General features: G+C 32.0%; 1 protein-coding gene across 1 annotated transcript; it reads right to left on the minus strand.

Annotated features, from left to right (window-relative positions):
• Window positions 1–6,230: 6,230 nt before the first annotated feature.
• Window positions 6,231–15,214, minus strand: LOC145662474 (uncharacterized). The gene is made up of 3 exons (XM_081728080.1): window positions 15,125–15,214; window positions 9,807–10,673; window positions 6,231–6,791 (listed from the first exon to the last, which is right to left on the minus strand). The coding sequence occupies exons 1-3, from the start codon at window positions 15,181–15,183 to the stop codon at window positions 6,299–6,301; spliced, it is 1,419 nt and encodes a 472-aa protein (XP_081584206.1). The 5' UTR covers window positions 15,184–15,214; the 3' UTR covers window positions 6,231–6,298.
• Between the last annotated feature and the right edge of the window lie 918 nt (window positions 15,215–16,132).

The raw sequence follows: 16,132 nt of genomic DNA on the forward strand, positions 1-16,132 counted from the left end.
CTTGTTCTGACTCTTTGTTCACTCTCCTTAGCCTTTGGCTACTAAAGTTGTTCATAATTTAAAGAAATATACGAAGAATTCTCCAAACAGAAGTTATCCAATTTTCAACTTAACTCTCATATGTTGAAAGTTCATCTAAGGAGATAGTCATAACGAACTGTGATTTCACATACTAGGTCCATACCAAAATTACGTGCTGTTTTGTCATAGTTCAAAACTTAATAAGAATAGTTTAATATAGTTATAAATGAACTAAGTATAGACTTTAAAAGTTAATCACGTATAATTATTCTATGTTCGTTTTTAATATACCTGCAAAAGAAGGCCTTTTTTGATACTGACCTCAAATGACGAATTTCACCATAGACTTGCCTAATAAAAATTTTGTCTACATATAGTGATAAAGATATCGATAGCCATGGCCAATTGAAGGGTATTTGCGGAAACACGGGTTTTGGTGAGTACTGTACGGAAGTGGGTACAAGAATTTACTGGAGGGGGATCAACTGAAATCTCTGACGGTCCGGAAACCCAAATTGTGCAGCCACCTCAAGAATGTCGAGGCCCTAGTCATGAAGGATAGAAGGAGAACTGTTGAAGATATCTGTAACCTTACAGGATCTCTCAGTGCATTGTGGAAAAAATTTTGACAGATCACTCGAAGTCGTGAAGATCGGTTAACGTTAAGTACGTTGACAGCAAGAAGAATAGAAGATTGTATATTTTTCACAGGATAAGAACATGGAACTGGACACTCATCTATTCTACTTCCAAGAACTATCTCCCAGTGACCTCTGTATGTTTTGAAAACTCGGGAAATCTCTGCGTGGCAAAACTTTCCAATGGAAAAATTCACTCGAAAGTAACATTTTCAGTTTTACTTGGGTGTTGTACTCCTAGCATATTGAACGCTTGTACATCAAAGGAGAGTGTGTTAAACATTAGGCTAAGGCATTCGCTTGGCCAGAGAAATCTCATGAAGGGAACTAATAATTCCCATGTCTTAGAAGCTAAACTCCCTGGCTACAACACACTTCCTGGCACTATAGACCTTGCAGGGTTATGGCTGACCAGATGACGCACATTCAATTGAGTGATACGTGATCAGGAGGTTGGCTCTCAGGAGCCATAGTTTCTGTCTCTATGGATTCCCCACAACTTAATTAAAGTAGCTCCCCAACTGCATCATTATGCTTGGTGAACACCAAAAAATCTTACTGGTCTCACAGGGAGTAGAACCAGAGACCGCTCACACCGAAATCATGCGCTCTAACAATTCGACTAAGCAGGGGATCAATAGTAAATTCTTTAGAAAACTTAAATATCCAGTTTTTTTTATTAATGCTTTCTATCCGCATACACAGATGATACATTTTAATGTGTATACCAAGGAGAAAGAACTCTAAAAGATGAAGAATAAAGCATATAAGTAATTTGCTGGAATCTTATCTGGAGTTAAAGATACAGTAGACCTTCTGTGATGGCAACTTTTGAACATTACTCTACAATTATTCTGATAACTGTAAAAAATCGACTGGGATTCACGAATTAAATATATGATTATTACTAACCCTTTACACAATGAGTTCTATGTTTTGCGGAAAAACAGACCAAGTACTCTTGCTAATAGTTAAAACCACTCTAACTATACAATTATTTCAATCGAATGCAATAATAATGATAATAATAATAATAATAATAATAATAATAATAATAATAATAATAATAATAATAATAATAATAATAATAATAATAATAATAATAATAATAATAAAGCTTAGTTTAAAGTTTAATCCGATGTAAGGTTGCATAAGTATTAAAACTTTTTATTTATAACTTATCGAAATTTCCCGCTACACGATTATCTAACAATGTAAGATGAAATGCGTCATTCCGGGCGTCCTATATTTACACTAAGTGAAACAAGAATAGACAAATTAATATACTAGATCGAGAAATACAATTTTTGAGAAATACCGTCGCCTAACTTGGAGGAAATAGAAACAGTCACCTAAAATGGTGGAAATGAAAACGAGCCAATGATCGATTTGATCTATTAAATAAGGGACTTAAATATACTGAATAATGAACAAAAATTTTTTGAGAACAAACGGGAAACATTATTGGCAGTATTATCGAATCTTAACTAAATATAAAAAAACTTACAATAAAACTTAAATATAACCTAATGGTACTCCTAGATGGCGTTCATTTATGGGTATAGGAATTGCAATAGCTATTAACAGAGCGCGATAGGATGTGTCATTATTTCTTTAGAAGGGTGTAATCGCGTCGTTCTCTCGAAATCTATACCCATAAATGGGCTATAAAATCCTTCGGAACTATTTGGTGTGAATGTTTTGCATGCATAATTAAGGGTACAATAAGCTAGTAACACTGTGTTCGTTGGTTTACTTGGGGTTTTCTTCTTTTCTTTCACTTCTTTCGTTTAATCATTATCATCTATCTCATTATTGCCACACCATATAATCGTGGAATGCAAAACTTCACTGCTTATTGAGGGATTAATTTTTTCTCATAAAAATTTTCTTTTTTCTTAATAATAATAACGGATTTCGTACAATAGATTCTACTACTAAGAAAGTGCATTTTCAACATGTTTTTATAGTACCACAGAGAAAATAATAATAACAAGAAAATAACACATTGTTATTTTCTCTGTGATAGTACTATGAAGGGTACGTTTAATCTGAGACTAAATATCTTGGTTAGTTTTCTAATTGGCATTCCATAGTTTGCCTACAATTATGTAACGCAACATATCCCCGGTGTAGTTTTAGTTGCCTAATTACCTAGTGAAGTGCCAGGAAGCTATACTTCTTGTCAATTACTTTATTTTTATTTATTTATGAGAGGGTGGTAGGCCAAATTCAAATTGAGATACAAGATACTATCATGAAGAAAGAATCAGATTTAAAATCTTTGGAAGTAACAGAGCTACAGCGCTCATCGCAAACTATTGTAAAGTATAAAATAAGTTTACGCGCCTATACAAAATGACAGCTTAAATAAAAAGTAAATAATTAAAAAAACGAATAAATGCATTTTCTGAACTTTCTAAATATAGCAGAATTTTATGCATATTTTTTAAATAATAAATTTTGTCGGCATCCTTTTAATCTGAAATTAATTAGTTTCAAGTAAAAACCTCTGTCTATTTTTTGTCATTTGGGAAAACTTAACTAGTGTAATAGAATGTCACTTAAACACTAGACCGTGCCCAGTTTTTTTGGTCTTAATTTTTTCATTTTATCTCGCAAAACAACCCCCTTTTATTTCATTTTATAAAAGCAAAATTATAAAATCTTATTTTAACTATTATTATTTATTTTATTTAGTAACAGCCTAAGTTACATACGGTGAAGTGTTCGAGCAAGAAGTACTGGATAATTACCTTTATGTTGTACCTCCTTTTATATATGCAACCAAAATTACTTATAAGATAGTTTGGTGTCATTCCTAGTAATAGATATCGGTAAACTGAGATGCATTTGCTAATCAGTACTTTTTCTAGAGGTATGGTACGATATGAACTAAATGCACTTTTTCTTGAAGTTTTCTTTGAATTTATCTTCTCTGGCTACTTTTTATATTATACTATTCTGAAATGCCTGTTCTTCACACGGAAAGAATAGGCTTCTGGAAAGTATTTGAACCATCTTCTCCCCTTATGGATATGCATTTCAGTGAAAATATAATGATAGTAATATGAAATACTTTATTTTAAGCACACATTTTACAATTAAAATGACATGATAAACACTCAATTTGATGTATGTACTATGTTTCAAACGTAATTTCAATAGTCTCAGTCCTTTTTCCGATCATGAAAATTATGGATTGGACACTAATCTCGACATTTTATTTACCACCTTTTCTAACCCCTATAGCACCAATAGGGTCTGAACTGATATCGTTTTTTTTTTTACTATTTTTAAACGTTTCCCTTCACACTCCCATCCCCAGGGAAAATAGGGGTGTCTCACCGCAACAATAGTTTTTACAGATTTTTACAATAGGTCATATGTGTGTCAAGTTTCGTTGAATTTACTCCAGACCTTCCAGAGTTATGGTGAAACATACACATGTGTAAATACATAAATTTATATAAATGTAGGTGCCCTCTTGCATCTTTAAGAATAAAACATTTTTTTAAAACGCTGTCATAAGAGTCCCCTTATTTTAAATGAAGTGTGTCTAGATCAAGTTTAATTTTCCTAAGTTGACAAGATCGTGAGAAACTAAATTTTCGATAATTCTTAACCTCTACTTCCCCTTAGATACAAGTAACACTTCGCGTCCCATACTGGTATTTAATATGTTCTGTAATATATATATATATATATATATATATATATATATATATATATATATATATATATATATATATATACTATTACGAATAATAATTAATCAATTAAATATATACTTATTTTAGACTTGAATATGTATATGTAAATATTGTAATATCCCATACAGTCCATAGGATTTGTGACGTAAGGTGCCACTGAGGAAGGATTTTTATTGGAAATTCGGTGAGGAAAGATGGGAAATAAGAGAAGCAATTATCATATTAAAATGTCTATATCTTGAAATCTATTAAGGCGAAAGACATACAAATAGATATTTAAAATAAGTAAAGGAATGTTAATTTTAGGAATATTACCATTTAAATTAGGTGAAGTAGTGTTTCAGTGGTTTTATTTATTTCGTATTCCCCATAGAAGGGAAGAAAACTAATAGAGTTCCAACTGTTATAATATGGCCAAATCTGGAAGTCTCAAAATGTTAGAGGCACCAAATTCTGTATTTAGACTTTTCATTTAAAACAATTAAAGATGTGTTTCAGTGTTTCTTGATATTTTCCCTAGAAGGGAAAAAGAAAGTGTGAGAGTTGCAGTTGTTATAATTATATTGTCATATTTCAAAATCCCTTAAGCCTAGAGATAAGCAATTAGTATTGAGACTTCTCATTAAATATAATTAAAGACGTTTTAAAGCGTTTTTGAAGGGGCCAAATGAAGTTTTGCATTTTACTTAATACCTTCTAAGATCACTAGTCGTAGTTGGTAATAATTAAGTAGATAATGTGGGTCTTAACGATCCAATTCTTTTTTTAATTTTTAACTTTCTACTTGTAACATGAAATTCGAGTATCACATTTTTACCGGGGGATAAGAATGTGTTGACATAATTTCACTGTGGGAGCAAGAATATGTTATCATACTTTAAATGGGGAGTAAAAATGTGCTCTCATATTATTACCTACCGGTAAAAATATGTAGGAGTAACAATATGTTATGACACCGGCACCTTTTTTCCCAGAAAAAATATTGTTAATATTAGTGATTAGTGAAAAAAAAAGTATGAAAATATTTTATTCCCATTGAGTTTGCGTGCCTGTACAAGATTTCAGACTTCTAGTTTAAAACTGCATGAAATTACAAGATACAAGTTACAAGATAGCTTCCTCATAACTATATAGTTAACATGTTAGCACATTGTCTTCCCAACTTAGCCTGAAGGACCACGTCTCATATAGTCCCGGTGCTGAAACGACGCTAAACTAAAATTCTAATAAAATTTGGAACGCAAGATCCGAGCTCGGCTTCTGGTTGGAGTTTTAGTTGGAATGAATCCATTAGAGTTTAGTGTCCATTTTAGCAGCAAGGCTATATGAGACATCGAAATACAGCGCCACATGAGATCACACCTGGAATCAAAAACCCGAGTCTTTCTCCCCAAAGACGTGTACGCTAATGATGGTCATAAAAGAGCCTTTTCATGTCGTTTGGATTCCACCTCTCATACAACCTCGCTGCTGAAAGGGACGCTAAACTCTCATTCATCCATTAAGTTGTTTTATTTGACTCTAACCAACCAACAAACAAACAAACAGAAAAATAACCTAATGAAAGCACTGCAATCTAGTCCGAGAAAATTATTCGTTTCCTCTATTTATCATTACATAATTTACGAGTGGTGGTAAACCAAAAAGAAATATACTGCATTTATCTTGTAAGTACTATCGTACCCATCAAATTTAGCAACTGCTATTATACTGAAGTGATGGGTATTAATTTCTTAATTCCTTTCATTTTTACAAAGGATAACACAGATAAATATCCACAAATGTTCATTTTAAAATAAAAATGGGAACAAGTGTATTTCCACTATAGCATTTAAATATTCAAATAATAACCATGACAGTTAAAAGTTCATATCTTTATTTGAGAGATTTCAGCACACTTAATTAAGAGATATAAAAACAATTTATTTACACTCTAAATGTGACAGCACTGGATGGTGGAAGTTGTCCATAATTGTACACTTGTCCATTCAGCCTGATCTCGAGATCCTCTGCTTCCTCTGTGTTATAGTTGAAGACGACAATACCGGTTGTGTTATCGGGATTTTCAAACGCAACTGAACCAAGATCGCCGGTCACACCAAATCTTTTGGGACTGCCAATGCGAACAGCGCCAGGAGAAGCTGCCTTGCTCATATGACCAATCGCATGGTATTCAATAGTCAACTCAATACGACTGTCATCTGAGTACAATGTTAGAACACCACGGCAGTTTTTCCAGCCTCCTTGCCCTTCGTACACCGGACCAGACAATTCGTTAAGTACCAGATTCCAGAGAACTCCAGACACAGCTCCTTGTTGGACTTGCTGGACAAATAAAGTACCCAGCATATAAGAAAATACACTAGGCCAGTCTGTGTTGTTTGTTGTTCCAGTGAATTCTGTGAAGTAGTAGTTTTTGCTGAAATGGAAACAAACATTCTTGTGATTTTGCCTTACTTAAAACCTTCAGTTTTAACACTGAATAGTAAACATAAATGACCACAACATTTGTATTTTAAAAAAATATTAATTATTGTTTAGTTTGATTCCTACATATATTCTCAAGTACATATATTTATATATTCTCATATTCACTTTTAGTAATTAAATAGTAGCATCTGAATCCTTCAATATATATACTAAAAAGATGAACTACTATTACTGATCGTTGTTCATTTAATTTGAAGAAAAATACAAGTAACAATTTGGAAATTTGCGAAGATTTCGAAGAGAGTTTGGGACACGTATTAGTCCTCTTGTTTTGCAATGGAGAAGTTCCTAGTAGGCCGGCCATACTGGTTGTGATTTCCCAATGGTTGTCTCAGCCCAATTAGCCATACTCTTGATCCACTAATTCTAAATCCTGAATTGTTTGCCGAAATTCTTTTTCATGTTTCATTTTTATTCCCACTATAAAATTGTTTCAGGAAGATACCTAGAACTTCGTTCTTAAAGTAGAATTAAACAATTGTGTTTTAGCAAAGCAACACGTTTAACTAAAACAATTCATATTTAACAGTATCGCCAACATACTATTTATATCCCCAACTATCTTGGCTTCATGAGACACATGATAGTTTGGGAAACTTTTAAACATACACTATTTTACTTAAAAGTTCTGCTTTGCTCACAGATTGTTTTAATTCTACTTGCTAAAGCAAACATATCATAGAGCAAATAGTTAGATAAGTAAAATAAATATGTTTTATACAAAACGTATGTAGAATTTCATATGTAGAGTACGACAAAACTGCTTTCTAGCTTTCGATAATTTTTGGTCCGGTAACAGGTCAATTGCGAAAGGTTATTACCACGTATATAACCCATCTCTGAAAATTCAACAATCAACGTAGATTAGGGGAGTGAGAAATTTCATTACTATCTTTAATTTCATTATTCCTCCTGCTTATTTTAATTCTATGTATATAAAAACAGGAAATTTGGTATAAATGATGGAATACAATTGGGACTTTAAATCGTTGAGTTTTTTTTTTTTTTTTTTTTGGCTCACAGTTAGAATTGATCGTTTACATGGAAAAATTCAGTGAATAAATTAAAACTTAGGATACGAACATCTCATTCTAGTGTTAAAATTGTTCGAATTATTATACGGACATTCATTATTCAATTAGTTTTTTGTTATCGAATATTCATATTCAATATTCGACCAATTATGCATTATCAAAATAATTGTTCGAATAATCAATATTCTTAGAGTGTTCGAATAATAAATATATGGAGAATCCATTTTTCCAACATTCGAATAATGAATTATGCAAATTTTAATAATCCTCATTCATTTCTTCGAAAAGGGAAAAAATAAGTATTTTGTTTTTCACTTCTTTTTCTGAACTATTGTATATGAAGACATAACACTTTTTGTTTTTGAGCTATCAGATGTAAGAATACAAACATGTCATTACCTTGCAATAAGTTTTGTAAATTCTATGAACTCTCCCCCAAAAAAGACGAAAGAGACATTACTATCATTACAAAGAGTCATATTTCGTATTACTTCTGATCCTGTTTCTTATTACGAATTCAATGGGAAGACGCAAAGGGAGGCAGTAGCTGGGAAAGGAATAGACGCAAAATATTGCCCACACTAACATGCGAGGACATTTGTTAGTAAAGAAGTACCCTCTATAATAGAGATTATTGTAAAACGTCCTTAAGCAAAATATGTAATATTTCTGTTTGAATAACTCGTGTGTGGAGCACGACATACAAAGATTTGTTTTTATTTTTCTCTAAGGCTTCGGCACACTTTTTTACCTTCTCTCAGAAATGACATCGAAGAGACTACAATATTTCTACTACTTTATGCTGTACAACTGCCTTTCTCTGTTTAACCTTACCTGTTTGATTGTATTTAAATATTCTCGAGTCGTCGCATCCTATTGTGTTAAACACCTAGATATTATTAGTAGCAGTAGTCATTATTATTGTTGTTGTAATAATAACAATAATACTAGTACTTACGTTACTTTTTAAAAACCTTTTCATTTTAAATCGACTCGAACACTATCCTTTTCTATGTCAGCACAACTCACTAACCGACCAGGACTTCAGGCGGAACTCTCACACGACAAACGTTCTGTTGAAACTGGGACGTACGATTCATTCTAATCTATTAGATATTTAGCTTGTTCCCTATTTATAACCACAGTAACTAAATGTTTGTTACTGTTATTCGCTATAAGCATTTACAAGTTATAAATTAATGGAAGGAAATCAAACAAAATTACCAATTCTAGTTGTACTTATTGAAATACACTTCTATTTTAATGATTATCGAACTAAATGTTGAGAGTGGTAGTACCTTACTTTTAAAAATGTATCTGATCTTGAAATTTATTAAAAACTACTAGAATTTTGCACATTTCTATAATTAGGATTATTGATAAATAACAGAGTTATAAGAAGGAATTAAATGTTTGAAATTCAATGTACAATAGTTAATCTACCGTGGTTATGCATGGTAGATTAAACAAGAATTATGGTGTATGGAAGTCAGTGAAGAAGGAAAAAAGTTGGTGGTTTGAAAAGAATGAGATTGAGAAGTGAAGAATTCTGGAAAAATCCCATAACACAATGTTATCTAATACAAACATCATGTCGTGTTCTCTTTGGGATCCCATGAACGAATACTTCGCTAATTCTTGAACCATCATTCACTTCCATATAACATACGTAAATCTTGCAAGTTCTACTAAGTTTAATAGAGTAATCCCATAGCTAAATAGGCATTTATGACACAATCTCAATATTTTTGTCAGTTTTCTATCATAATACCGTACTAGTATGTTTCGTTTTTTAAATACTTTTTCTTATTATTAGTAGTGCTATTATTATTTTTCAAAATAGAGAAAATTCAACCAAAACGAAGTGAAATCCAGATGCTTTAATCAGCAAAAAAAATTTCAGTACTTACTCAGGAAATGCAAGTTGCACAGCTAGTGGTGTAGTTGGATCTCCAGAGTAACCGTGAAATGCAAATCCATCAAGGTATTGATTGGCAACACTGTCGCTGAGCACTTGAATAGGATAGGCAATGTTATCGAAGTTGAAATCCCATGCAACGATCTTCGTTTCAAGACCTGCTTCTTCAAGTTTAGGTCCAAGAGATCTGATTAGGTTAATCTCCGCTTCTGCGTCCAGCACCATTGAAGGATACGGGACCTCTAACAATGGCTCATTCTGGAGAGTTACATAATTAACAAGAGCATCATTGTCTTTGAAACCTTGAAGATATTTTACGAAATAATCAGCGTATATGTCTGTGCAATTATCGAGGAAAACGCCTCTGTTGTAATCGTTGTTAGTTTTCATCCATGGAGGTGCAGTCCAAGGAGTGGCAAGTATCTTCAAGTCAGGGTTTATCGCACGGGCTCCGTGGATTGATGGAATCACAAACTCCAGCTCTGAATCAATGCTGAAATTTGCTAAGTCTGGATCGTATTCATCATCAAAAGTGTAAGCAGGACCTCTGCCCATAAAATCAGAAGCACCCATTGGTAAGCGGATAAAGCTAATACCAATGCCTTCTGTTGGACTGAAGAGTTTTGTTAGCAGTTCATCTCTAAGTTGACTAAAGTGGATGAGGTAAGCGGCTGAATTAGTAAGACCTCCTCCAAATCCTTGCATTGTTTGGTAGCGTTGTGTTGGGTCAACCTCGACGGTTCCTGCACGAGGTTTCACTCCTTCCTTCAGCTTCTCACCAGCTAAACAGCCTTGGATCTGCCCCGCGTTGACATCGTCAAATATATCTTGTGGATTTGTTGACCAGTATTCCAATTGTCTGTAATGAAATCATTTCATAAGTAAATTTTTCAAAGTATAAATATAATATTTAATACTTGCAATATCTTTGTTTCTAAGTGCATTGATTTATTTGATGAACTATGTTTCTATTTTCTATGAAATTGACTAGAATTTAAATGGCTTAATTTCACTGATTTCCTTTTCAAATCTATTTAAATGTACTTTATTTCGTGAGAATCATCTTTTGTAAAATATAATAGTATTGCCTCCAGAATCCGAATGTCGCAAAATTCGAACATCTTGTAATCCGAAAGAGAAATTCGAGCAAATTTTGTCTCGGAGTGCTAACACTGCTTTAGAATCCGGACAGTCAACAACACGTTTCCCATATGTACTTGTGTATACGTTTTCTCATGTATTTGCATATGTTTTATCGTTCAATTTGTTATCGTAAGGTGTAGTAAAACCCTCGCATGTGATTTTTGCTGCTAAGTTTATGGTTTTGTATCTACCTTTTGTGTGCGTATGGGTGTATTTTAAATATAATAACAACGTAGTGTATTAGTCAAGGTCCTAAAACGTCCATTTATATTCAAATATTGTTATATTATATTACACTGCTCGTTAATGTTTTATTTTAAAATTTAGTGTCAGGGTTGCCAACATCAGAGATCAAAATTACCGATTTTCACCTTTAAAATTATCGTATATTACGCAAAAATATCGTATATTCGTTATGCACGTGATAAATGTTGAAAGAAGTATAATACTACTAATAACAGTAATAATATATAATAAACATATCTAGTGATCTTCAGTTTTGAACTCCAAATCATCGTCACTGTCCTCGACATTTTTTTAAAAATCCTTACTAAAACTACTCTGAACATTTTCACCTCCTTGTAAACATAATTGAATTTAAATGAATGCAGGGTTGTCATTTGCCAGTTCCCAAATCGTTACTGATTTATTTAAGAGAGAATGACTGTTAAAAACCTCAGTGTGTGTTCTTTATAATTATTTAATGCACATCTACGATTTATTTTTATATTCGAAAACTGCAAAGAAGTGTGCGTTCTAAAATTATCGTATCTTAACCTATTATGGCAAAAGTATAATTGTATATAGCATTAAAGCTTAAATTATCGTATATAACAATAAATTATCGATGGTTGGCAAGCCTGTTCATTGTATTTACTGTTAAAATCATTTTGAAAATTTGAGTTCATAAAAGCCAGATACGGATTAACTCTGTTCCTATTGCTTTTAATGGGAAATTCAACAATATTGTTGTATTCAACAATATTCAACAATAGCATTTAACGGAAAATATTTTGTTCAAACATAAAACGCATAGACTAATTGATAGTTCTCAATAAGCTGATAATAATGATATGTGTAAGTGTAAAAGTTCATATATAGTTTTTGATAAAATGAAGAAAAATGTAATTTGGAAAATTAAACTTTGATGTTGTGTGAGAACCATATTATCTATTATTGTAAAACTGATACTAATGCATAAGCACACTAATAGGATTGCAGTACACAATATAGCAGTAGATCTCAACCTAATTTCTATCACGAACCCATATTATCACATCCTCTTGAGAGTGACCCCCCTTATAATTTCTGGTTTGTAATAAGCTTGTGTGGAACTTTTGATATACCTATTGCGGAAATCTCACGATATTAATCTATTTCTATAATAGTAGAATATATTTTTTTGTATATAGTAGTTACAGTAACTTCCCTAAAAGCGAATTGATTAAAATCAAATTTGGCCAGTTCATTCATCTTCCGATTATCTTCGCGACACCCAGGTTGAGAAACCCAGCAGTATAGTATAGTTAATGGGATATATATGCACTAAGATTTTAATTAATTTTTAAAGCAAGCTGAATAAAGTGGCAAATTTGAGTTTAAATTCCTGTAAATGATTTTTGAGAAAATCCAAGAAGATAAATTTTTATGGCGCAAAGAAAGGATATCATTTGCTACCAATACTAATTGATCACCTTTGTCCTAGAAAATAGTCTCTTTATTTATTTACTATATATGTAAGAAAAACATAGTTAATTAGCAAAATGTATCTATTGTTATTTGTGTTCTAACTGTTATAATTATACTTCTAACAACTACACAAGTACTCCTAACAGTTATGAACATAATTAGTTTAATTCTCTTGGAACTCGAACAAGAAACTTAATAAAACTTAATAATGTACTTCGACATCGAATCTATTTGGAAAATAAATAAAATTAGTAAGTACTTACATTTCCTCTATTTTTGTGTTCAAATTCTACCAAGTAAATTTTACCGAATTTTATGTTATAATAGTATGTTTATAATATAATATAATATAATATAATATAATATAATATAATATAATATAATATAATATAATATAATATAATATAATATTGTAATTATATTATATTATAATTTATAATATTATTACAAATGTTAAAAAAAAGTACTTTTTTCGTCTGTTTTTAATAGCAAACGTTTAAGCTTACTACTACAATGTAATAAAATGAACCTAAAAAGGTGTGTGTTATGTGCACGTAATTTTCGTTATAAAATATATACATCTTCCTATTTCCACAAATCTACTAACTTAAAGTACATTTCATTGCATCATAGTCTTGCTTTCATTTTCATTTCATCAAAAATATTAATGAGTACTTATTAAACGAATGACTATAAATACAATTACGAAATTTAAATAATTGTTACATATTTAATTTACTTTACTTAAAGTAAAAGTACGAACATAAATGAAAAGCTTTTTAAAACATTTCAATGTAACAAGAGTTTTGCTATAGTTACGAACTGTGAAAGCAAATGCTGATATTGTTACTTGTAATATTACACATTGTTAAAAATGATGTAATAGGCTTAAAATTATTTCTCTAAATGATTATGCTGGAAGTTTGATATATATTGTAAAAGAAAACTTATTATTTTTGTCTGTCATTTATTATTTTGAGTCGCATTATCCAGGAAATTTATATTTATATTTATGAACAAATAGAATCTACGAAATGTGATTCATCTTAGAAAAAGAGTTTACCGTAAAGTGAAATCAAGAAAATTTACCATAATTGAAAATTATCAAGCTTAATGTATAGTTAGTCGACTTACTATAAAGGGCATCATTTGGGGAGGGCAAGAGGGTAATTGCTTCTCCCTTCAGTTTGAGATATACGTGTTTTTAATAAATTGTATACTAGTATACTAATACCAAAAAATAAGTGAAACTTTTATATCAGTGCACCATCTTGTCCCCCTTTTCAAAACCTGAAATGATGCTACTGCTTACAACTAACTTCGGTTACGATTGTCCGGTAGTAAGTTGGCCAGATGATATAGCCAACTATACAGTATAGTATAAAATACCATTTTGATCAATCGTTCGTCGGTGATTTAAGATGCAGTTACACTGGATCAGAACTCGTAAAAAATGCATTTCTATAATCATAGTAACAGTACCTACTATAATACTGATATTTTTGCTAATATTATTATATTATTACTAAAAGTTAAAATCAAATCTTTGACTTTTATGTCCCACACCATGTGGGTTAAAGGCGACGATGATGATAAGAAATGAATGAAATGATGAAATGAATAAAGTGGGAGGAAAAGGGAGAACACAGAAAAACCCACGCACACGGTTTTGTCCACCACAACGTCCACTTTGCGCGAGTTGGGATCGAATCAGAGACCCCAAACACCAGAGGTGAACGCTCTACCACTGACCCAACCGCGACCCCTATACTATTACTGTTATTATTTCTTTTATTGTTATTATAGACTATTAATAATAATAACTACGTAACAGCTTTTACAATCGATCGTGAGTGCGGCTAATATCATTGTAAGCTGCATTGGTCATAAGTCGATGACAAGTGTATTTTATCATCTGAATCTCATTTCTCCATCGCAATTCGGAAAACTAGAAACACCTTTAGGCTTACATATGTGTACACTCCCTACTACAATACGAATTCATCTAATAATCTGGAATTTGTTGCATGTAATTTAGCCAAGTATAGCATTAAATAATTTTCATTGAATTAAAAAGATCATAACAATAGCGTAACATTTTTTAAAAAACTTGCCTTGATTTGTTTTGCTGTTTGTGTAGATTTTTTTTACTTTATTCTTCATCAAGTTCATAAACGGATTTAGCTCTTTTCAGAATAATAACTATCTAATCAATAAATGTATGGTTGTTCTAATTTTTGCCTTTTTATCTGGGCCAGGAGTACAGAACATTAGGCACTAGAGGCACCAAACATTTTAGTTGCCAGAAGCTAAGTGTGAATAAGCGTGGTGTTTGCAACATAGCAACATCTTCCAATGAAATTTACAATGCATAACCACAAGATACATTTTTAAAGGCTTTAGTTAACAATTTGGAACGTAATTAAGGTTAGCATATATTTTGCTTGATTACTACAATACTATTGTTTATTTACTTACCCTTCAGGACATGCCGCAAGGGCAAGAGGTATAAACAATAACGGAATGAACAACTTCATTGTGTGACCATGCCTAACATGAGAGAAAGAGACAAATGTGTCTGGAAATTAGTATCAATATTCGCATTTATAAAGACAAGTTGACCCAGAAATTGTCCAATAATATTATAGGATAAACGTAAACAATATCACCTATCGTGTGTAAGAACAAAAGTAAACAATTGCCAGTAAGATAATTAATTTTAAATGTCACTCCTCTTACGATGATTCATCATTGTTATGACTTATCTTGTACAGATTATGCCCGATGATTGTTGAAGACATTTATTGTGTTTATCAGGTAATGGAAAATTATGTAATCTTTCATTGTGTAATATAATATTTATCACAAATTTCAGTTATCAAATCTCCCAATGTAGATGAAAAATCGTAAGCCTACGTTTCCATGTCAACAAATGAGGAAATACCTTTATGTCCAAATGGAGTCTTCATAACAAATGAATATATTACATGCAGAAAATTTGAGTACTCCTCTTGATCGTCTATTAACTAATTAACTCTATGCCAATGGAACCCAAAGGTTCAATGCGTATTCACAAAAGCTCTCCATTGACTTCTTTCCTTAATCAACTTAATCCAGGTTCTACTTTGTATTTCTATTGATTCTAGATCCAGGGGTGGAAATGAAATTCCGGATCTAAGACAGTCTTAATAGATACACTCTGATCGGACTACATCACAAGAACACAAACCCAAGTTGCGGAGATGCGAGCAAACTTTAGTTGAGTTGAATTGGTTTTGAGCTTAACGCCACTTTCAGCAGCAAGGCTATATGAGACGGGACCTACTGATTAACGTGGAATCTGAAACACATGAGCTCCCGCTGGGAATCGAACCCGGGTCTCTCACACCAAAGGCGTATACGCTAACCACTTAGCCATGAAGAAGCTCGAGCAAACTTTAGTCGGCAAGCGACTAAAAGGTTAAGAATTTGGTGCAGAACAAACAA

The sequence above is a fragment of the Thermobia domestica genome, chromosome 10 (assembly GCF_964235325.1).
Source record: "Thermobia domestica chromosome 10, izTheDome1.hap1.1, whole genome shotgun sequence".
In the NCBI taxonomy this organism is placed as follows: Eukaryota; Metazoa; Arthropoda; class Insecta; order Zygentoma; family Lepismatidae; genus Thermobia; species Thermobia domestica.